At 41.7% G+C, this 22,322-nt stretch overlaps 1 protein-coding gene across 6 annotated transcripts in view; it reads right to left on the bottom strand.

Moving 5' to 3' along the window:
* Positions 1-2,076: 2,076 nt before the first annotated feature.
* Positions 2,077-22,322, bottom strand: part of amph (amphiphysin) — a 31,974-nt gene continuing 11,728 nt past the window's right edge. The window contains exons 10-23 of one of the 6 annotated variants that reach the window (XM_030751303.1): positions 20,694-20,832; positions 17,219-17,338; positions 17,054-17,137; positions 16,214-16,240; positions 16,055-16,078; positions 13,291-13,524; positions 10,773-10,802; positions 9,784-9,825; positions 5,989-6,252; positions 5,119-5,163; positions 4,829-4,879; positions 3,611-3,799; positions 3,371-3,472; positions 2,077-3,264 (exon numbers count right to left, since the gene is read on the bottom strand). In XM_030751303.1, coding sequence (XP_030607163.1) covers positions 3,160-3,264; positions 3,371-3,472; positions 3,611-3,799; positions 4,829-4,879; positions 5,119-5,163; positions 5,989-6,252; positions 9,784-9,825; positions 10,773-10,802; positions 13,291-13,524; positions 16,055-16,078; positions 16,214-16,240; positions 17,054-17,137; positions 17,219-17,338; positions 20,694-20,832 — 1,456 coding nt within the window. In that variant the 3' untranslated portion in view covers positions 2,077-3,159. The remainder of the gene's footprint in view (positions 3,265-3,370; positions 3,473-3,610; positions 3,800-4,828; positions 4,880-5,118; positions 5,164-5,988; positions 6,253-9,783; positions 9,826-10,772; positions 10,803-13,290; positions 13,525-16,054; positions 16,079-16,213; positions 16,241-17,053; positions 17,138-17,218; positions 17,339-20,693; positions 20,833-22,322) is intronic. The other 5 variants (XM_030751304.1, XM_030751305.1, XM_030751307.1 and 2 more) reach the window with 5 other exon arrangements.

The following is a 22,322-nucleotide window of genomic DNA, read 5'->3' as shown; positions in this document are numbered from 1 at the left end:
TTACCATGAATGGAGGGTTTCACCCCAAATCCAGCACCCTGAGACTGTACGCTACAGTAAGTGGAAGGAAGGAGGCAGAGGACTAGTGAGTGGCAGATCCACTATCCTGGATGAATGAGCAAATATGCATGAATACATCCAAAAAATGGCCACCACTAATCATGTGCTTAGTGAGCTCCTCAGGCAGCAGAAACCAGAGAAAGAAGAGGAGAAAGAACAGGAACCATCATGGAAGGACAGGCCTCTGCACGGCGTGTACCACCGGCAGATAGAAGAAGTGGCTGATACAGAAAAATCCTACCAATGGCTGGCCCAAGCTAGACTAAAAGACAGCACAGAGGCACTAATTATGAGAGCACAGGAACAAGCTCTGAGCACAAGACTCACAAGATGCATTTTTGGTTGCGGTACTTCAGCATTGTGGTAGCGCTACAGAAGAGGAGCGAAAATAAATGGAGTAACGTGTTGCAGATCATTTCAAATGCAGCGTTTCTAAATGCAAGCAAACACACGGAGTGTCTGCAGTTTGTCACACAGCGTGTCTGCTAGCTAAAAGAACAGTGAAATAAAGTGTCATTAAAATAGAATATTTTGAGTACTAGAGAGAAAAAACTCACTAACACATACATTTAAGTGCACATGTTCTGTTGACTAATGCTAAAGTAAGTTAAATGTGCTTTTTAAAATTTATTTTCAAGTTTTCATATTTTTTATTGCCAATGACTGAATAAATCTTGTTGCCACTAACAGCCTGTGGACTGATTTCCATGTACCAGCACTAGCTAACAGTAGCTTAGAGACTGAGTCCACTAATCATTCTTATGAACGTGTGACCCAGCTCTGTGATAGTACTGGGTCAGCTACTTTCTTTGTTTATTCATTAGTGAGTTAGTTATTAGTTTGTTCATTCTTGCTTTATTTTATGTTCATATGACTTCATGTGTTTTTTTGTAATATACTCTGTTATTCCTAATTGCGTCAATGTGTTATTCCTAATTCCCATTGTCTTTGAGTATATTCCTCCCTCAGTGTTTCCTCCCCTCTTGTGTCAAGTCTACTGTGTTAGTTTGTGTCGGGGTCTCCTGTTTAGTTTCTCACTTCCTGTTTTATTTTGTGAGTCTGTGTTCCTTGTACTTTGTTTTGAGTTTCACTTCCTTTGTCTTGTCAGTTAGATTCAGTTCCCCTGTTCTCCCCTGCTGTCTCCACTTCCCCATTACCTTTCTGTGTGTATTTATTGCTGCAGTCTCCCTTTGTCCTGCGTCAGAGTGTCAGCTCTGCCCATGGTGGTTTGGGCATCTGAGTCAGAGTCCCAGGGGCTGGAGCCTATCCCAGCTGCCATAGGGTGAAAGGCAGGGTACACCCTGGACAGGTCGTCACTCTGGCACAAGGCTAACACAGAGAGACAACAATTCGCGTTCACATTCACACCTATGGGCAATTTAGAATCACCAGTGAACCCCATCCTACTAACTGCATGGTGGCACAGTGGTATGCACTGTTGCCTCACAGCAAGAAGGTCCTGGGTTTGAATCCACTATCTGTTTTTGTGTTCTCCTCATGTTTGTGTGGGTACTCCATCTTCGTCTCACAGTCCAAAGACATGTAATTAGTGGGGTGAATGTTCAGGATCCAAGAATTTAAAAATCTAAAATCACATAAAAATGTATGCATGTAAACAAAGCTTGCAAGGATTTATTAGATATAATTTTAGTCGTACTGCATGTAAAGATTTGGGCTACAAATAGGGGTGGAACTCAAATGTTGTCCCCAGCTGATATTTCAGACTCCATTGGAGATGACGTCTCATTCAGTGAGTCAGGGTGGGAAAATTGGGAGAGTGGATGGCAAGACATTTGTCAGATGGAACCAGAAATGGTGATCTGTTGAACCCTTAAGAGTGCTGACACAAGGGGGAGTGGGTGGCAGAACTGCAGGGACCCATTTGAGGACCATGAATCCCCCAGACACTTAAGACCATTGGGTCTTAGGTGTGAGATCCAATGGGAATTCCCTACCCCCGTCTACATTTTTTAGCGTTGTTGATACCGTTTGAACTAATTTATCAATATCGACACATCGTTTTTCATTATTTTATTTTCATGGAACCATGTACAATATCAAACATAAATGTTGCCGTTGAATTCATTACACCAGAATTAACTCAAGGCTGTGTACATCACATAAATAAAGGTCTACAGTGAGGCTTTACTTGGCTATCAAAGGAAGTGACATCATATTTGATGAATATCTACATTACTGTTAAGTGTATGTAAGCCTGAAAATTTAATTGCATACTGGTTTGTTAATATTTTCTGTTTGATGAAACGCTGTCTTCTCATTGGCTTGTAAGCATCATTTTCAGATGATATGTCATATGCAAATCTACTTTTAACACTCAAGAAATTCTTTGTTCACCATCTTAGAATATCTACTTTGAATATTTAGGATTTTCATGCTGGAGTTGCACTACTTTGTGTGCCAGAGCTCACACAATAAATACCAGTATCTTCTGTGCAAAAACAAAGCAACACTCACCAGTGAGTTATTTCATCAACACATATGCCAAATAAAAGATCAATCACCACACACCCAATAATAACACAGAAATACATTAACAGTGATTCAAGAGTAACAGTTACGACGTGTCAGAAGAAAAGAAACGCAAGAGTTTTGTGTTGCACTCAAAAACAGATCGGAACACTACTGTTTCTGTAAGCTTTCACAGCAGAACAACAAAATCATTACCACACACTTAGTGCAAAGATATAGTTTGTCTTTATCTTCTTTTGCTTTCATCAGAAATCACTGTTTCAGCTTTTTAATGGTGTTGCTGTTGCAACATTACCAATAAATTACTATTTTATAAACTGTTTCTCTTTTAACAAAAGGCATATCTTACTTCCACATGAGGGTGGAACACACTATCACATCATGCTTAAATTATCAGGAAAACTGGGAAGAGTACTATGTTTTGTTTTGTTTTTTCAATGACTTTTCATTTCAGTGGTTTCACCTGCCAGAGAAAGTTTTCCGTTGTCCAGGAGACAGCTGCAGCAGGTACAACAAACTTTCAAGAAAAGGACTGGCTACATGCTGACTCGATGGCTGGGACACAGACTCCTCATAGTTCTACTCATTATTTCCACGTCGGGGGACGTCTTACTCCAAACGCTGAGTAAAGTTTTCTGGGAAAAGTCCTTTTTGAGCATCGGCTGCGAATGCTAACCAATCGCTTTCCTTGATCCCCGTGAGCCAGCCGGCATCCTGCAACAACCATACAAAAACATCACAATAATCCTGCTAAGATATTGTTTTTCACTCTTGGTGAAGAGCTTCTTTACTTCATTTTTGTGTGACCAGCTTTTCTCACCTGATCCTCCACTGAAGCCGTGGGAACCACCAAAACCACGTCTCCTCTTTTCAGCTCAAGCTCATCTGAATTTGCAGCCTCAAAGTCATGCATGGTCTCCACCTGCAGAATGAAAATACCATAATCATAATCATAATCTTTGCTGACATTAGGTGGAGCATTTTAACAGTTTGTTAGAAATCTGCTTTTTGTTTTCTTAATCTCTCAGTTAAAGGCTTAGCTGTTACAGAAAAGCCTCACCTTGTAAAGAAAATCATCAGGAAGTCCAGAGGCTCCCCCGGATGGACTCATATGTTTGATGTTCTGATTTTCAGTCGTCACCCCATTATCACTGATGGCAGTGGGAGAGATGATGTCAACATCTCGGTCATCATCACCTTCATTACTCGAGGCGGGTTCGATCACAACAGAGGGGATTGGCATATTTTCCTGCAGAAAACAGTCAAGATTTATGGGTCACATCAACAGTACCGGTCAAAAGTCAAACCTTTGACCTTTGGACTGTATATTTATCAACACTCTCTTGCACTACTACACTCATTGCACCTTAAAGTGCATTAATATCTCTTATAGCTTCTAATCTTACTTTTATCTTGGCTGATGTTTTTTAAATTTGGCTTTTATTTTTAAGTTGTATTACTGATTTAGTTGTTTTGCTTGTTATAGTGCTGTTTCACCAGGACCTCATTACTTTCATTCCTTCTCATGCAACCTCATGCTTTGCGATGATAATAAAAACCTCTTGAATCTTGACTCCTGAATTTGCAGATGTAGAGTAAGGGCCATTTGTGCAAACCCACGTTTTTGTAGTTTTTGCCTGTGTGCACAGTATCAAAGTTTACAATCAAGAGGTGGATGGAAATGAGAGAGTCTCCAACAAGGTGCAAACCACTGGTTACACTCAAGAACAGGAAGTTCAGATTAGCTTTTGCCATAATCTGAAGCATACCACATCCTCTCTCTAACATGACGGATGTGGTGTTATGGCATGTTGCCAGTGGAACTGGGTCACTGGTGTTTATGATGTGCCTGGTGGATGAACACAGCTGTACTTTGCTCAGATTCAGACAAACGCTGCAAAACTGATCAGAGTTTCACAGTGCAGATGGACAATGAGCCAAAGCAACTTTACAGTTATTAAATACATAACTGAAGGCAGAGACCCACAAACAAGCAGTAACTGAAGGTGCTCCAGTAAAGGCCTGCAGAGCAAACACAGCATTTGGTGATGTCCATGAGTTCTTTGGGCAGTCACTGACTGCAAAGCAGTTTCATCCAAGTACTTTAAAAACTTTAAAAAGTTTTTCCCTTCCCACTGTTGCCAAGTGCTTGCTGATTTGGTGCTATATAAATAAAATATATAGTATATTAGGCAACATACTAAAGTGTTAAGGTGTTTTTTGATATTTATGATAATTATTTTATTAATCTAAACTGAAGTGGTGGTGCTATACTCACTGATGGAGCTGTTTCACTGGCTGGTGTTTTTGCCTGTTCTGCAGGAGGAGTCTGTTTAGGGAATAAATAAGAATCATTGTTGAATTGCTTTGTGTTGTTTTACATTAAAAAAAAAAAAAACATTCACAAGTCCAGAGAGCAGCATTTTTTTTAAATGTTGGTGAATGGTAACTGAACTAGTTCTTATATAGCACTTTTCTGCTTTTGTTGACCACCCAAAGCGCTTTAAATGTTGTTAATGAAAAATAAAAATGACTATTAAAGCAAACAGAAGAAGTGGAGGATCCTACCTCACTGAGCTCTTCCTTTTCTGAGCCTGGAGATACAACTGTTGCCTATGGGGAAGAAAAACAATAGAATTTAATCACTTAATCTCAGTGACACTGAGATTTTAAACAGCAGTGTTTTATGACATTAGGTACATTTTGTGTGCCATAGTTATGCTGCTATAGGCCTAGGCTGCTGGGGGGTTCCCATAATGCACTGTTTCTTTTCATTCACCTTATTTACTTTGTTTATACTCCACTCTGCATTTAATCATTAATTAATATTAATCTCTGGCGCTCTTCCACAGCATGTCTTTTTTCTCTCCCCTCAGCCCAGCCGGTCCCAGCAGATGACTGCCCCTCCCTGAGCCTGGTTCTGCTGGAGGTTTCTTCCTGTTTAAAGGGAGTTTTTCCTTTCCACTGTCACCAAGTGCTGCTCATAGGGGGTCATTTTGACTGTTGGGTTTTCTCTGTATTATTGTAGGGTCTTTACCCACAATACAAAGCGCCTTGAGGCGACTGTTTGTTGTGATTTGGCGCTATATAAATAAAATTGAATTGAATTTAATTTAATTAAGTTTATGGGGTTGGGTAAAGATCAGGAAAAGGGTTCAAATGTGCAGTGCTTACATAATATACAGTATGACAGCATACATCATATACTGGCTACAGGCTGGAAACAGAAAGAAGACCGACTTCAAGATTCATACATCTCCAACGTGGAGTTAAATGATTTTCTCAATGATTGTGATGATGATACAGTTTGATGATTCTAATGCTGATAATGATGGTGATGATGAAGATGGTGATGATGATGATGAAGATGGTGATGATGATGATGATGATGATCAGGTTATTACAAAAGGCAGCACTTTTATTAAGTAGTTCACTCACAGCAGGTTTCTCCTCCTCTGGGCTGTCTGCCCTTTTTTCTGCATCTTCCTCACCAGCAGGAGCAGATCCATATTCATCCACCTCACCAGCAGAGGGAGGTGGAGGTTTTTCCACCTCTGCGCCCACAGTTGAAGTTACAGGTTCCACTTCGGAAAGAGGACGTGGGCTTTCATCTTGCTCTTGTTTGTCTTGTTCTGCTGCAGGCTCTGGTGGGCCAGCCTCTGAGGTTTCCAGAGCTTCATTTGATTCGCTGTTAACATCGTTCTTTTGCAAAGAAAGATGGTATTCAACTCTAAAATGGTTTAAATGTGCCACTTCGGCTCCCAATATTTAGTATGACATTCATTAAAAGCCTCAGAATTCATAATAATAGGTCCCAGCATTTAAATGGATGCTACATGATTACAAGTTCAGCTTTAAGTCTTTAAGTATTTCCTGCCTGCTATAATTCATAAATGTATCTTCCACACTGTAAACTAGATTTTTTTTCACTGGCAGAGATAAATACATTGTCAAGACTACTATCAAATATTTATATGTGATGTAAGAAAACTTATTCATAAGTAGACAGACAGATATGTAGGTAGGTTAAGTACATATACACTGATCAGGCATAACATTATGACCACTGACTGGTGAAGTGGATAATACTGATTATCTTATCATGGCACCTGTTAATGAGTGGGATATGTTAGGAATCAAGTGAACATTTTGTCCTCAAAGTTAATGTGTTAGAAGCAGGAAAAATGAGCAAGTATAAGGATTTGAGTGAGTTTGACAAGAATTAATTTGTCAAGGCTGTCAGAGGATCTCCAAAACTGCAGCTCTTGTGGGGTGTTTCTGGTCTGCAGTGGTCAGCGTCTATCAAAACTGGTCCAAGAAAGGAACAGTAGTAAACCAGTGACAGGGTCATGGGTGGCCAAGGCTCATTGATGCACATGGGGAGTGAAGGCTGGACTGCGGGGTCTGATCCAACAGACGAGCTACTGTGTGAGAATACACAGTGCATCACAGTTTGTTGCGTATGGAGCTGCATAGAAACAAACATGTGGATGACCGGGTGCGTTCCTTACCTGGGGGACACCTGGCACCAGGATGCACTGGGCAGTGTAATGCTTTGGGCAATGTTTTGCTTGGAAACCCTGGTCCTGCCATCCATGTGGATGTTACTTTGACATATACCACCTAAGCATTGCTGCACACCACGCACACCCTTTGATGGAAATGGTATTCCCTGATGACTGGCCTCCAAATTCCCCAGATCAAAATCCAATTGAGCATCTGTGGGATGTGCTAAAGAAACAAGTCCAATCCATGGAGGCCCCACCTCACAACTTGAAGGATCTGTTGCAAACATCTTGGTGCCAAATACCACAGCGCACCTTCAAGGGTCTAGTGGAGTCCATGTCGCAATGGGTCAGGGCTGTTTTGGCAGCAACACCATAATAGGCAGGTGGTCATAATGTTATACTTGATCGGTGTATACTGTATGCAGCCCTGTGAAAAACTAAGTGCACCTTTGTTGTTAGTCAGTAACAACCAGGTGCTGATGATCAAATACACTGATTAACTGATCATCAGCAAGTGTAAGCACCTATATAAATGCAGAGGTTTTGGGAGTTTGTTGGTCTGCAGTATTCAGATGTGTATTACCACAATACCATAATCTTCCCAGGCATGGACATCCTAGCAAATTCACACCAAAGTCAGACCGTGGGGCAGCTCAGTGGGTTGTCTTTTGATCGGAAAGTTGGTGGATCAATTCCCTAGCTACTCCAGTCTGCATATTAAAATATCCTTGGGCAAGATAGTGAACCCTGAGTTGCCCCTGATGCATCTATCAGAGTGTGAGTGTGTGCGTGAATGTCACACAAGGCACATAGGTGTGGAAAAATGTGCTTGTATGATTGTGTACTGGGTGAATCGGGCTTGCAGACCCGTCACAACTCTTTGACGGGTCTGCAACATGGCATTTTAGGACTGCCATCATACAAGCCCATTACCCCAACAGCAGAGCAGGTGGAGGATATGTTTTACACTCAACGGCTGCAATGGTGGATGAGGGCTGTGCCATTTTGGGCAAGTTACAAAAGGCGCAGCTTGACAAATCGGGTGTGTGGCAGCTCAGTACAACTTTGTCCTCCCTAGTGGTGCAAAAGACTCAGGCTTTGAGGGTCAAGAGTGTGGGCTACATCCTGGCAAGCGGTTGTCCACCATAAACAAACTGACACCCCTCTTCCTCATTTTCTATAACTTAGAAAAGGCCTAAAACCAAGAGAAGCCCGAGTCAATACTTTGTGGAACCACCTTTTGCTGCAGTTACAGGTGCAAGTCTTTTAGGGTATGTCTCCACCAGCTTTGCACATCTAGTGACTGAAATTTTTGCCCATTCTGCAAAACAGCTCAAGCTCAGTCAGATTAGATGGAGAGCGTTTGTGAACAGCAGTTTTCAGATCTTGCCACAAATTCTCGATTGGGTTTAGGTCTGGACTTTGACTGGGCCAATCTAACACATGAATATGTTTGGTTTGAAACCATTCCATTGTAGCCCTGGCTTTATGTTTAGGGTCGTTGTCCTGCTGGAAGGTGAACCTCCGCCCCAGTCTCAAGTCTTTTGCAGACTCCAACAGGTTTTCTTCCAAGATTGCCCTGTATTTGGCTCCATCCATCTTCTCATCAACTCTGAGCAACTTCCCTGTCCCTGCTGAAGAGAAGCAGCCCCAGAGCATGATGCTGCCACCACCATATTTGACAGTGGGGATGGTGTGTTCAGAGTGATGTGCAGTTTTAATTCTCATAGTGTTTTGCATTTTGGCCAAAAAGTTCAATTTTGACAAAATATGGAAAAGTTCAAGGGGTATGAATACTTTTGTAAGCCACTGTATGTGGACCATGTTATGACATTTCAGTCTCCCAGACCCCTTCCTCAACTTGGGGTCTCGTGCTGTCATTCTACACAACAAAATGACAGCATGAGTCATCCACCAGAACACAGATTAAGTTCCCCATCAGGTGTGGACTGAAGCAAGGTTGTGTTCTCGCACCAACTCGCTGCCATGCTGCACAAAGTTCCACCAAACAACCCGGGGCTAAAGATCAGATAGCATTTTGAAAGTGGACTGTTTAACCTGTCTCGCTTGTGCTCCAAGCATCTTACCACCACCTGACAGCTTTTGCTCTGCATACTCCTGTTTCGGTCAGATCGTCAACACTGGAAAGTCCAAGTTCCTGGTACAACCACCACTTCACATGATCCACCCACATGCAACATGTCAATTGCAGAAACTATCATCAATTGCGTGGAATACTTCCTCTGCCTTGGAAACCTGCTCTCTGTCCAGTGCAGTTCCACCAAAGATGTCAAAAAGAGGCTCTAGCCAGCACACCTCGCTTTCAGAAGACTCATTAGCTGTGTCCAAGAACAAAGACTTCAACATCAGTCAAAGTCCAGACCTCTGTGGTGGAACCTTCAGAGAGCTGTGCATAAATGAATGCTTCAAACTTCAATGAACTGTAGCAACGCTGTAAAGAAGAGTGGGCCAAAATGCCTCCACAGTGATGTGAGAGACTGATGAAGTCACACAGAAACCATTACTGCAACTTATTGCTGCTAACAGAGGGTCTACAAGCTTCTGAATCTTGGATGGACTTAGTTTTTACAGGACTGTAGAGAATATTACAAAAACCTTCTGTTTCTTATGACTGTAGGTGCATACGTGAGTAGGTAGGTAGATATGTAGGTAGGTTGTAGAGGCAGAAGAAGAAAAATAAATCATAAATGTTTACAAAACTCACCATCTTGTCAAACTCTGCAAAAAATGATGGTGCGGCAGAATCCTTCAGAGTGCATGTTTAAAAGAGAGGAGAAAAGTCACAACTGACAGGATCAAGAATTTCATCATTTTTCAGCAAATAAAGAGAATATGTCAGAGATGGGAAAGTAAGACATACAAGATGCAATCAAAGTTCTGAAACTGTACGTATATAAAGCAAAATCCATCCCCAATAAATGTGGCTAGAATTGGATCACTTTTTGGAGGGTTCATTGAGGCCATTTATAATGGCACATCTATGATTTCAACATGGAAATCAAAGTTTATAGTTTTCAGATGAAAACATCCACAGTCTCCAAATCAGAAGGTGGTGCATCAGATCAGGAATAGGAGCATGCTAATTGTTTTATTAACAATTTACAGATCTCATACATGGAGAATATGTCCCCCTGTCAAAGCGCCAAATTTCCTTCTCTGCATTCTGAAATCAGATTTAAAGGGGATGATTTTGAAAAATCCAAATGTAGCAGGAGTGCTGTGAGCAAAGTGTTTTAGTACTTTGAGCAAATTTGCAGAACTTTCTGATCAAACCTTGTTGTGACAGAGAGCAAACATTGGGAGAGGAGGCATAACTAACATTACTCAGATAATAAAGGCTTCTTGGGCTTTGGGGAAATAAGCATGCGGTTAGGTTCACTGTCTAGTTTAAAAGTCACTGCAGTCTCTGGCAGTGATCTCTGAACTCTGCATTGACCTCTTTCCTGCTTGTCATCTTTTCTTTTTTCTTTTTTTTTTTTGCTCTTCTCTAGTCTTCTCTAGTCTGAAAGGTTGTTTGCAAAAACAAGAGAAAGCAGTGAAAATGACTTTAAACTAGGTGAATAATTGGTGAGACCCAAATTTCCAGTTGACTTAGTAAGCCTAAACAATCAGCTCCCAAAACCGAAACATTAATCACAACTCCATTCATTTTAGTGTTTTGGCTCCAAATACTTTAAGTTAATGAAAAATTACCTGTGAAAATCCATTAAATGTATTGGTCACCTGAATCAAATTGCAGAGACATGCGTTAGTATTAGAAGCCTTCAAGTAAGACAAGTCTAATAAAAAGATGTATTAGATTTGAAATGAGTGTAAACATGGAATGAACAAGCAGAGGACACTAAGAGATGGAGGCAAGCAAAAGGACAGGTAGAAAGAGCTCAAGCTGGGGTCCGGGTTTTAGGAGTTTCACTGTTTCTCTGTGGGAGGGTAGACGACAGGAAAGGTTGTTTGAAATCTGTTTCTATTCTTTTCTAATCTAGCAAACTAAAGAAGGGAGGAAGTCAAGTACCTCTTCCTTTTCTGTATCTACTTCTTGGTACAATTTTCCATATCTCCGGTTTGCAGCCTCATCTTCGGACATGTCTGAATTTTCTGGTTCTTTGTGAATTCTGGGATTGTTTACTTCTTTATTTCTTCCTGCTGCTGTTCCACAGATGGATGCAGAGTTTCTGCTGCCACTACCTTCCTGCCAAGAGGTGGTGCTGGAGGCAAGAACCCCAGTCCCTGAAGAAGTGGCTGGGAAACTGTTGGCAAAAGGTTCTGCATCCCACCCACTTTTTCCATCCCCTGTGAGCAAAACCCCAACTTCTCCTGAGGTCTCAGCAAATGGATCAAATTCAAAACCACCCCCTTTGTCCCCATGCTGTGTTTCTGCAAAAGGATCGGAATCGAACCCACCTCCTCCCTGTGTTTCTGCAAAAGGATCGGAATCAAACCCACCTCCTCCCTGTGTTTCTGCAAAGGGACTTGAGTCTAATCCACTTCCTCCCTGTGTTTCTGCAAAGGGACTTGAGTCTAATCCACTTCCTCCCTGTGTTTCTGCAAAAGGATCGGAATCGAACGCACCTCCTCCCTGTGTTTCTGCAAAAGGATCGGAATCAAACCCACCTCCTCCCTGTGTTTCTGCAAAGGGACTTGAGTCTAATCCACTTCCTCCCTGTGTTTCTGCAAATGGACTTGAGTCTAATCCACTTCCTCCCTGTGTTTCTGCAAAAGGATCGGAATCGAACGCACCTCCTCCCTGTGTTTCTGCAAAAGGATCGGAATCAAACCCACCTCCTCCCTGTGTTTCTGCAAAGGGACTTGAGTCTAATCCACTTCCTCCCTGTGTTTCTGCAAAGGGACTTGAGTCTAATCCACTTCCTCCCTGTGTTTCTGCAAAAGGATCGGAATCAAACCCACCTCCTCCCTGTGTTTCTGCAAAAGGATCGGAATCAAACCCACCTCCTCCCTGTGTTTCTGCAAAGGGACTTGAGTCTAATCCACTTCCTCCCTGTGTTTCTGCAAAGGGACTTGAGTCTAATCCACTTCCTCCCTGTGTTTCTGCAAAAGGATCGGAATCTAACGCACCTCCTCCCTGTGTTTCTGCAAAAGGATCGGAATCGAATGCACCTCCTCCCTGTGTTTCTGCAAAGGGACTTGAGTCTAATTCACTTCCTCCCTGTGTTTCTGCAAAAGGATCAGAATCGAACGCACCTCCTCCCTGTGTTTCTGCAAAAGGATCGGAATCAAACGCACCTCCTCCCTGTGTTTCTGCAAAAGGATCGGAATCAAACCCACCTCCTCCCTGTGTTTCTGCAAAAGGATCGGAATCGAACGCACCTCCTCCCTGTGTTTCTGCAAAAGGATCGGAATCTAACGCACCTCCTCCCTGTGTTTCTGCAAAAGGATCGGAATCTAACGCACCTCCTCCCTGTGTTTCTGCAAAAGGATCGGAATCGAACGCACCTCCTCCCTGTGTTTCTGGAAAAGGATCGGAATCAAACCCACCTCCTCCCTGTGTTTCTGCAAAAGGATCGAAATTGAACACACCTCCTCCCTGTGTTTCTGCAAAAGGATCGGAATCGAACGCACCTCCTCCCTGTGTTTCTGCAAAAGGACTTGAGTCTAACGCACCTCCTCCCTGTGTTTCTGCAAAAGGATTGGAATCTAACGCACCTCCTCCCCTTGTTTCAGAGAAATAAACTCTTTTGTCTGTTTCTCCTTCAGTTTCAGAGTGATCTTGATAAACTGCTGTCAGACTTGGTCTTTCTGGTACTTCTTCAGATGAATTATTTTGGTTTCTTTCAGCGGCAGCACGTGAACTATCTGAAACTTGTTCTCTTGTTTGAGGACAATCTCCTGGGACACTATTAGCTCTACCTGCCTGAACCTTTTGGGTGTTCTCTAGGGTAGGATCATCATATGAAAGTTCATCATCAGCACTTGCCCAGCCTCCCCCCTGACCACCATCACCCCACTCCTCAGCAGTTTCATATTCAGACCCAGACCCATCAGGAGACCTGGACCACTTGTCTGTTCTGTCCTCTGTAATTTCTTCGATCTGTTCACCATACTCATTGGTGAATATAAGTCCTGGAGTGGACTTCCTGCGATCTTCCTTCCCCAGTACTCCTGTCCCTGAATCTGCCTGCCCTGTATTATCTTCCTCTTCACCAAATAGGGGGGAATGAAGGTTGCAGTTAGTTTGAGACTCCCAGCTGCTAACCTCGTCTTCAGCTGTTGTGGCTTCAATGTCCTGGATGGGTGTTGTTGTGTCTCCACCCAGCTGCGTGTCTTCTCCCTGGGGCCAACCCTGAGTCCCTCCCTGTGCCCCTTCTTGCCCTACAGCAGGACCCCCGGGAGCGGCAAGGTCCTCGGCTCCGGAAGCAGCTTCTCCATTGGCTGATACTGAACCAAAGTCAGCAGACCAGTCAGCGACAAAGCCACCATCTGCAGCCTGCTTGGAAAGGCAGGGAATGATGGGTTAAAGTTTGACCCCTCCACAACTGAACCTCAATGCAAGGTTGTGCAACACAGCATGTTAATCAGACATTCACATGGTTCCATGGACAGAAATGAGAATTCAGAGATGTCTGCACAAAGACCATGCCTGATCAGTCTCAGTTTTCTGATTAACAATCCTGCGTTTCTCCAAGGTAAATTAAGGAGCTTTAAACCTCCAAAAGTGAACACTCGCACTACAGTAGTAACTTTCTCAATCCATGAGAAAACTAGTTTACAGCTGGACTTTTGGGGGGCATTTTGCCTTTATTAGTCTACAGTCTACAGAATCAACAGAGGTGCTTGAAGAAGAAACCTTGACTTTTTCTAAATGAATTCAGGGATAGCCATAACTTTAATTTCAATGGGACATGCAGTATTGTGCAAAGGTCTTGAGTCACACCTGATTTCTTTATATTTTGCTTGTAATTTTTTAAGTGGTCTTGCGCAGTAGTTCTCCAGCTTTCTGAAGGTCTTTCAAATTCTTCTTTGGACATTGGCTGCTTTTTCACTCATTTTCAGTCCAGTCCTTGTATCTAACCATTTTCAGGGGAATGATTTTTTTTGTTTAACTCTGGCCTATAAATCATTCAAGCAAGAAGTGATGAAGGAGCATTTTTTTATACAGCGTTGTGTCTACACATAACAGACAACTTAGCAAAGAACCAATTTAAAATTGTATCTTTAGGCAGTTTGTTACTAGCAGCCTGTCACAAAAACACATTTCTTTAGTTGAATCTATGAAACCTGCCAAAGATAACACAGTCATAAAACAGTATTTTTGGACCAATAAGGTAATTCCCAAAGAGCTGTTAGCTGAAAACTTAGATCTCAGCATGGTGTGCAGTGTGACCTTAAAATATTGAGGAAATTGGACGAGTGAAGCACTAAAGAAGAAGTGTCAGGCCTAAAAAAAAAAAAAAAACTAACTACGGCACATGAACAGTATCTGACAGTCGTGTCCTTAACAGGAAAGAAATCCAGCAAAGACCTGACATAGGACCTGAGAGCTCCATCTGGACCTTCAGCTGTTCACCGAAGCCTCATTGGTCTCAGTAGAAGGGTGGCTGTCAAAAAGCCGTTCTTAATGAATGAAGGAAGGCAAACAGGGAGGAATGGCTGAGGTTTTCCACAATAAACAAGAACTGGACTAAAATTAGAGACAACAGATCTGAAGGAGAGATGAATCCAAACTTGAAATTTTTGGTTCAAATCATCATTGGTATGTACAGAGGAGGCCAGGAGAGAGGTCCTGAGTGTCTACAGTCACTGTAAAACAGTGAGCCTGTAAAACAGGCTCTGTCATTGTTTAGGGCTGCATTTAAGGCGGTGGTGTTGGAGATTTTGTCAAAAATGATGGAAATGACAGAAACTAGCACCACTGACTAACAATGAGCCACAAGCTCAGTTTGATGATAGTTATTATGTAAATTGTCATGACTGTTGATCAACGGCCCTGAGTACCATTCTCAGAGAGTTAGGCAAAGGCTGCAATCACAGCACAGTAAGATGCTGAAAGATGTACCCTAAGGCTCCCTCTTTGGTTCAGAGATGGTTCAGAGACCAGCATTCCTCCATGTCCAGGATGTGTTCATCCTCATCAGCCACTGGCCAGTAGGTGTACCTAAACTGCGGAGTCCTGGCCTGACAAGGTGCAGTAGCCCTTCTGTGTTGTGCCACCTGCTTAGCCAGAGGTGGTTGGATTTCCTCGATGTATAATTCATATTGGCACTTAACGCTAGATTACTCTGTTTGTTCCATGGTACCTGATCCTTGAGGTGGACCAAGTTTTGGCATAGTGTGTTTTGGGCTTTATAAGACACAGAGATGTGGTATTTTGAAAAAGTGTGTCTCAGCTGTTCTGGTACAGCAGCCTTCATAACAATGAGTGTGTAAACAATAAAGGTTGTTAGGTAACTAGGTATACAGCAGGCATACTGTTGTTTCAACAGCACGCCTGATGTAATTTCTTTGGGGCCAAAATGAACCCATTTTAAGGAAAGTCATGAAGCACGAGAGGATGTGGTTTTAATTTAATAGAGTTACAAGATTTTCAAAATGCCAAAGGCCCAGAATCCCTCCCTTTGTGCTTCTGATGTTAAAGCTTTGGTGAGTTTGACCCAGAATAAAGTTTAAAAATGTTATACTATTAGTGCTACTACACATGTCAACAGTTTTACATTACAGCTTTGGAAGCTCTCACAATACTCTGCTGTGCTTCAGTGCAACAACACGATTGTTTTGAACTCTGATTTGCTGCTCGGGAGCAGGGCGTGAGACAACCAGCCTTTGGGAAATGGCCCATAAATTTCTATTTGGAAAGTGCCCAAAATGTCCAAAGAAACAAAATACTGATCCAGAAAGATCAGCTTTCTTGACCAGTGTTGACTTTGTGCAGACAGTACTGGTTTAACATGACTGACTATCTGATGAAGTGAATGATCCAGTTCATAAATGTATTACAGAGGGAACTTTGGGAGTTTACTTACAGGCTGAGCAGCTTGAGCATCCGCCTTAAAAAAGGGATAAAACAAGGTTGACCGCTATAATCTGCATTTGCACTTTATTCATTTGTAAATTTACTTGATCACTTTTTCATTAAGTGAAGTTGTAGAAGATGAGGTAGAGGTTTAGGGTTAGTTACTCACCGACCACATGTCCCACGGTACAGCAGTCTGAAAGGAGCAGGAAATATTTAATAACACAGTTTGTGAGGCACTGACAGGAACAAAGAATGACTACAAAATATTGAATAATCTGTAATAATTTAATATAAAATAATCTGATTCGTCAAATATTTTAGAGTTTAAGTCATTCCATATTAAATAATTCATTTATTCTAAAATAAAAATTCGTTTAAAATATTGTTACTAGTACAACAACAAGAAATATGGAAATCTAATCTGAGCATGAGGAGCATGGAGCCACCAACAGCTGTGACAGCATTATGGTAAAGCTGTGGAGCTCTTGCTGACTGAATGATTATGATAGCAGTAACTCAGTGCATCCTCAATCCTACACTGGAGCTTAACTTCAGACTGCATGAAGCCATAACAAATCACTGTTTACACCCACTCCATCCAAAGAAACATGAACAAAACCATCAAAATAAGTTCACATATAAATACAGCAATAAGTAAACAAGCTTTTGACATTTAAGGATACAAAAAATTACTGGAATTAAAAATCAGAAAACCAATAAAACCAATAATCAACAGTTAACGTAACATATCATTAATACCAAGAGCAAGTGGAAAGTCACCTGTCTGCTGGTCAGTAACCTGAGAGCAGGTGAATTATTTAGCAGTTTGTTTCCCATCATCATCATTACAGTAACTAAAAACCCACCAGCAAAACACTGTTTATTGATCTAATTTAGTTTCTCAGCCAGCTCACAGTCCCTGCTGCTGAAATTTCATTAATAAGACTCCGTGTGCTGCTCAGGTGTTAAGCTGTATGTGTGGATGCTGTCAGCTAATAAAGAGAACCTGTGGTATGGGTGAAACACTTTCATCTGGCTGAAAAGCATCAAAGTCCAGATCGAGAAGAGATTCGCCGGGTCGTTCGTTGGGCTGTGGACGACAGCACACAAACAAGTAAACAGGTCTGTGACACACAAGGTATCTGTTGTCTTTATTTGTGTGGACTCGTACTTGCGAGGGCGATGGAGCAGGTAAAAATTCTCCTCCAAACAGGTCGATGATCTGCTCCTCTGCGATCTCCTTGGTGGGCGTGACCTTCGGTGGAGGAGGCACCGGGGGCCCCTTTTTAAGCTGCAATGAACACAGTGAGCTGTTAATTATCACCTCAGGCAGGAAAGCCTTGTGGCTCTACAGCATGTTTATTATTATCGTAAAGCTGTGGAGCTCTTGCTGACTGAATGATTATGATAGCAGTAACTCAGTGCATCCTCAATCCTACACTGGAGCTTAACTTCAGACTGCATGAAGCCATAACAAATCACTGTTTACACCCACTCCATCCAAAGAAACATAACCAAAACCATCAAAATAAGTTCACATATAAATACAGCAATAAGTAAACAAGCTTTTGACATTCAAGGATACAAAAAATTACTGGAAATAAAAATCAGAAAACCAATAAAACCAATAATCAACAGTAAACATAACATATCATTAATACCAAGAGAAGGAAATGTGAAATAAACCACTTCGTTAACAAGCACTATGGAGGATCATCAGTGCCACAAAGTGAATGTGACAGAGATACTAGAAGCGCACAAGCCACAGAAGTTTACTGTAATGTCCTGAGATCTTAGACCTTTAACACAGAAGTACAAAATAAAACAGTCTGAACAAAATATTCGACTGTTCTGATGATGGACGGCAGATTCTTCAACACTGGTTTCAGGACCGTTGGGGGTTGGGGGGGGTCAGGGTTAGTATAAAAGTTTGGCGCCTGTGTCTCTTCCTGTTTTCCCGTGGCCCTGATGGAAAACATGATGAGGTGAAGGAGACCTGAGAAGGACTCCAGAAAAGAGACGTTTAGTGCACAGAAAGCCAAACTGCTCTGAAACAGGCTGATTAATTAATAATTTGATGTGAGGCTGTGAGAAACTACACATCCTGAAGATGTACTACAAAAAAGATGATCTTATGTATTTCAGCACATCAGTTCTTACTGTGTTGTTTCATGCAGGTCGTAAAAAAAGAGACAACCAGTGAAAACATTCATTACTGAGGCTGGAGTTTCAGAGAAATGGTCTAAATGTTTGTCACATTAGTTTCTCTTATTTTCTCCTCCTGCTGCAGACATGATCCAGTATGATCCTTTTTTCAGGCTTTGACTGAATTCATAATCATCCTAAAAGCTGCAGCACAGAACAAATGCAAACGGAACAGCAGCGAAGATCCAACTCAATGTGATCATTTTAATAAAGCCTACAATCTTGATTTAGAGAGATTTTTAAACATAAATCTAAATTATTAAGGCAGCAGCTGTGGGTTTAACAGGCTTCAAAGGGTCGAGCTGTCACTGGACCAGTGTGATGGAGGGAGTGGTATTTGTTGGTATTATGTTCAGTATTCCCTTGTTGACCAAAAGCCTGGTGTGGTTCTATTTTAAAATGTAATATTTGAAATTTTTTGGGGTTTTTTTAGACACTTTTTAGATTTCTTTTGTTTCCATTTGGTTGTACAGCGGTACCCTGACATACAAGTTTAACTCGTTCTGTGACCTCGCTCATAACATAATTTGATCGTATGTCAAATCAAACTGAACTGAAACTGAAACGTCATTAATCTGTTCCCGCGCCCCCTAAACCACAACATTTTTTTTATGTTTATTAATAAGAAAATGCCTTTTATAAACAAATAATGTAGAAAAAAAATAACACGGTATACAGTATAACAAAAGAGAATGTAAAGAAATAAACTGGTTTTAAGTGAAAGACAAAGATGGAGGTGGAGGAGATCGCTAAACTTAATGCTCCTTTTTTCACTTCACGTAATCTTCTCCTCCTTCTTTTGCCTTTTTTGGCACACTCTCACCAAGACAGCAACACGCACACCTCGCTCATGTTTTTCGATAATTCTGTGCTTTATATCCATGGTCATCATCCTTTTCAGCACTGATCTTGGCATTTGCTTTCTTTGGACCCATGGTTTAAAAAAAGGAAATGTACCAAAATAAATGCGAAAAATAATCAAACACACCAACAACCATCGACAAAAACGAGTGCACAGCGAGAGGAAAAAAATGAACGGAACACTCGGATGGTGTATTTTCACTTGCTCGTAACTCAGATATTCGCTCACAGCATAAAGCAAAAATTCCACCAAGCGACCAATTGTATCTCAAAAAACTCGTTAGTTTGGACACTCGTAAATCAAGGTACCGCTGGATTTTGTGTTTTTGTAAAGCTGGTATTTTGATCATTTCTATAGCTAACAAAAGACTGTATTTATGTTTTGAGCAGAGGAATGCTAACAGAAATGGTTTGGTCTCTGGCTGTGACAGAGTCACACATTACCAGCAAATTCTTAGTTTATTTGTTTTGAGACCAATATACAGTCTGCTTCTGTAATGTAGTTGTATAACTAACCACTTCCTGTATTTTAACTTGCTGTTCGCTGTCTTCAGCTGTATGACGACAGTTAAGTCTCACTGGCAGCTTGCGGTGTGCAGGCTGGTCAGATTGACTGAATTCACATGATTCTCACTGCGTCTTTCAGCAGGTACGGAGGGTTTTTTTCACTGTTTCTTGGCTATGATGTCAGCTCATCACACTGCGCCTCACTAAACTGAACCAGTGTTCTAGAAACTCGCCATGACATGACATCACAAACACACAAACATACAAAGACGTGTACAGACATGAACATTAGCAAAGGTCAGATCTCATGAACGTCAGTAGAAACTAGTAGGTGTTCTAGTCTCTGGCTCTACTGTGTTATATATAATTAGACTCTATATAACACTGCCATTATGACCTACAGACAGAAACACAGACACTGGACAGACAGCTGCTGTTCACTCACCAATCAACAGACAAAAGTGTGCAGCAAAGAAAAAACAGTCATAGAAAGTTACTGTGAAGATAAAACAAACTCTGCACCGTTATCAGTCAGGTATTATTATTAGTCAGTCTGATCACTTTGAGTTTTCTGACTGTGGGACTTAAAGATGATGATGATGAGCTGGGACTTCAGTGTTATTGATAACTGATGGAAATTTCAACTTAAAAAGTTATCTTCTCTCTCTCTCAGCCTCTGGCGACTCATCTCTGATCAGAAGAGCAAAGACGGCGTCAGCAGCCGGGGAGGACGGGGCATCGGCATGTCTGCCACAGAGTTCTGTTTTTTAAGAAAAGTCCTGAAAGCTAACGAGAGAGTCACTAATTTGGTAATGAGGTGAACTGAACAATCACTGCTGTGAGTGAGAGATCAGGTGTTTAATCTAAAATCATATAAATGTATATATATATATATATATATATAAACCAAATCCTGAAATAGAAAACAAAACACCTATGATAGGAATTTTTGTCAAATATTTGAGTGCAGCCCTATTACATTTTCTAAAGTTTCACACACTGCAGAAATGATTATGTCCAGATACACGTCTAGGTCCAGTGACTTTAAGATCTGCCTGGGGACTGACACCTACCTGTGCGGGGGATTTGGGCCGAGGCGGTCCGGGTGAGACAGGGCGGAGCATATGATTGGAACTGGTATCTGGACTCTCGGGTGGACTCTCGTCTTCTGGTGGTGATGGGGTTCTTGCGAGTCGTAGAGGTCCTGAATCGCTAAAGAACGGGATAGAAACCAATCAGGGGCTTCTGATTGGCTGGCTAGTGAATGATGATATGATCACACCTTATATCCAGGTGTTTCTTTGATGACAATTCCATGTGGTCCATTGGACAGAAGGTTGACCTGGTCTGAATGTGTTTTATCAACCATTGATCTATCTATCCATTAGCTAACCCTGCTTTGCCCTGTACAAAGTTAAAAAGAAAAAAAAAAGGGGGGGGGGGGGGCTATGTTGGGAAGTATGGTATGGCTGGACAGGTCAGTACATAACAGGGCAAACACAGAGAAACAGACAACCATTTACGCTCACATTCACAGCTACAGTTGTGTTGAAGTTTTCATCCTCTCATCACGGGCATGAATGTCATGGTAACTTGGGGCTTTTAATGATTTCTTTGAACTGTTCTTTTTCCAGGGTGGATTGACCCATTGGATTAACCAACACCCAGGAAAGTGGGAAATTCCAAGGAAGATCTATGAAGGAGACTTGTAGATTTACTCCAGGTGGGAAGGTCTCAGGAACAACCCAGGAACCATGAAGGCTCAAGCCTGCCAATGAACTGGAAACTGCTGGAACACCAGCGTCACTATCTACAGTGAAGCCAGTTTTACACCTCCATGGACTGAGAGGGTGCCAACCAAGAAAGAAGCCCCTGCTCTTAAATCAACATCTCCAACCTCAACTGAAATTTGGCAGCTGGCCACATGGACAAGCCAACTGCCTTCTGGAAAAAGTTTTGATAATCAGATGAGACAATGATTGGGCTATTTGGCCAGAAGGACAAGAGTTGTGTTTGGAGGAGTAAAGGTGAGGCTTTTAAAGTGTTAAACATGGTGGTAGCATCATGCTCTGGGGCTGTTTTACTGCCAGTGTGCATGGTACTTTGCACAAAGTGGATGGAATAGTGAAGGAGGAGGACTAACTCAAAATTCTTCAAGTTCACCTCAAATCAACATCTAGATCATTAAAACTTGGACACAGTTGGGTGTTCCAGCAGGGAAAGTGATCCCAAGCACATCCCAAGCTAACATTAAGCTTCTGGAATGGCCCTCCCAAAGCCCCAACCTCGATTCTATTGAAAATTTGTGGACCATGCTTCAAAGCTGTGTCTGTGCCAGGAAACCAACCAATTTAAATGAACTTTACTAATTCTACCAAGAAGAGTGGTCAATTATCCAGCCTGAATTATGCCAGAAGCTTATTCATGACTATCAAAAGAGTCTGGGCAACAGTCTGATTGTATGGCTTACTTATTCAGTCTGTTTCTCATTGTGCTGTCATGAACTTGAAACTTTAGCATGCTAACTGAGGCCTGTAAAGTCTGAGATGCAGGTCTTGCATTTTTTGCAGTTTCTCTTAGTATTGCATAGTCTGACCTTGGGAGCAGTGTTGAATGTTTTCCACTTGTTAATGATCTTTCTCAGTGTAGAATGTGAACTTCACCTATCTCCCCATGTTTGTTTGTTTGTCTTCTTGGGTGGG

This window comes from Archocentrus centrarchus, chromosome 17 (assembly GCF_007364275.1).
Source record: "Archocentrus centrarchus isolate MPI-CPG fArcCen1 chromosome 17, fArcCen1, whole genome shotgun sequence".
NCBI lineage: Eukaryota > Metazoa > Chordata > Actinopteri > Cichliformes > Cichlidae > Archocentrus > Archocentrus centrarchus.
This window is presented reverse-complemented; position numbering and strand designations above follow the sequence as displayed.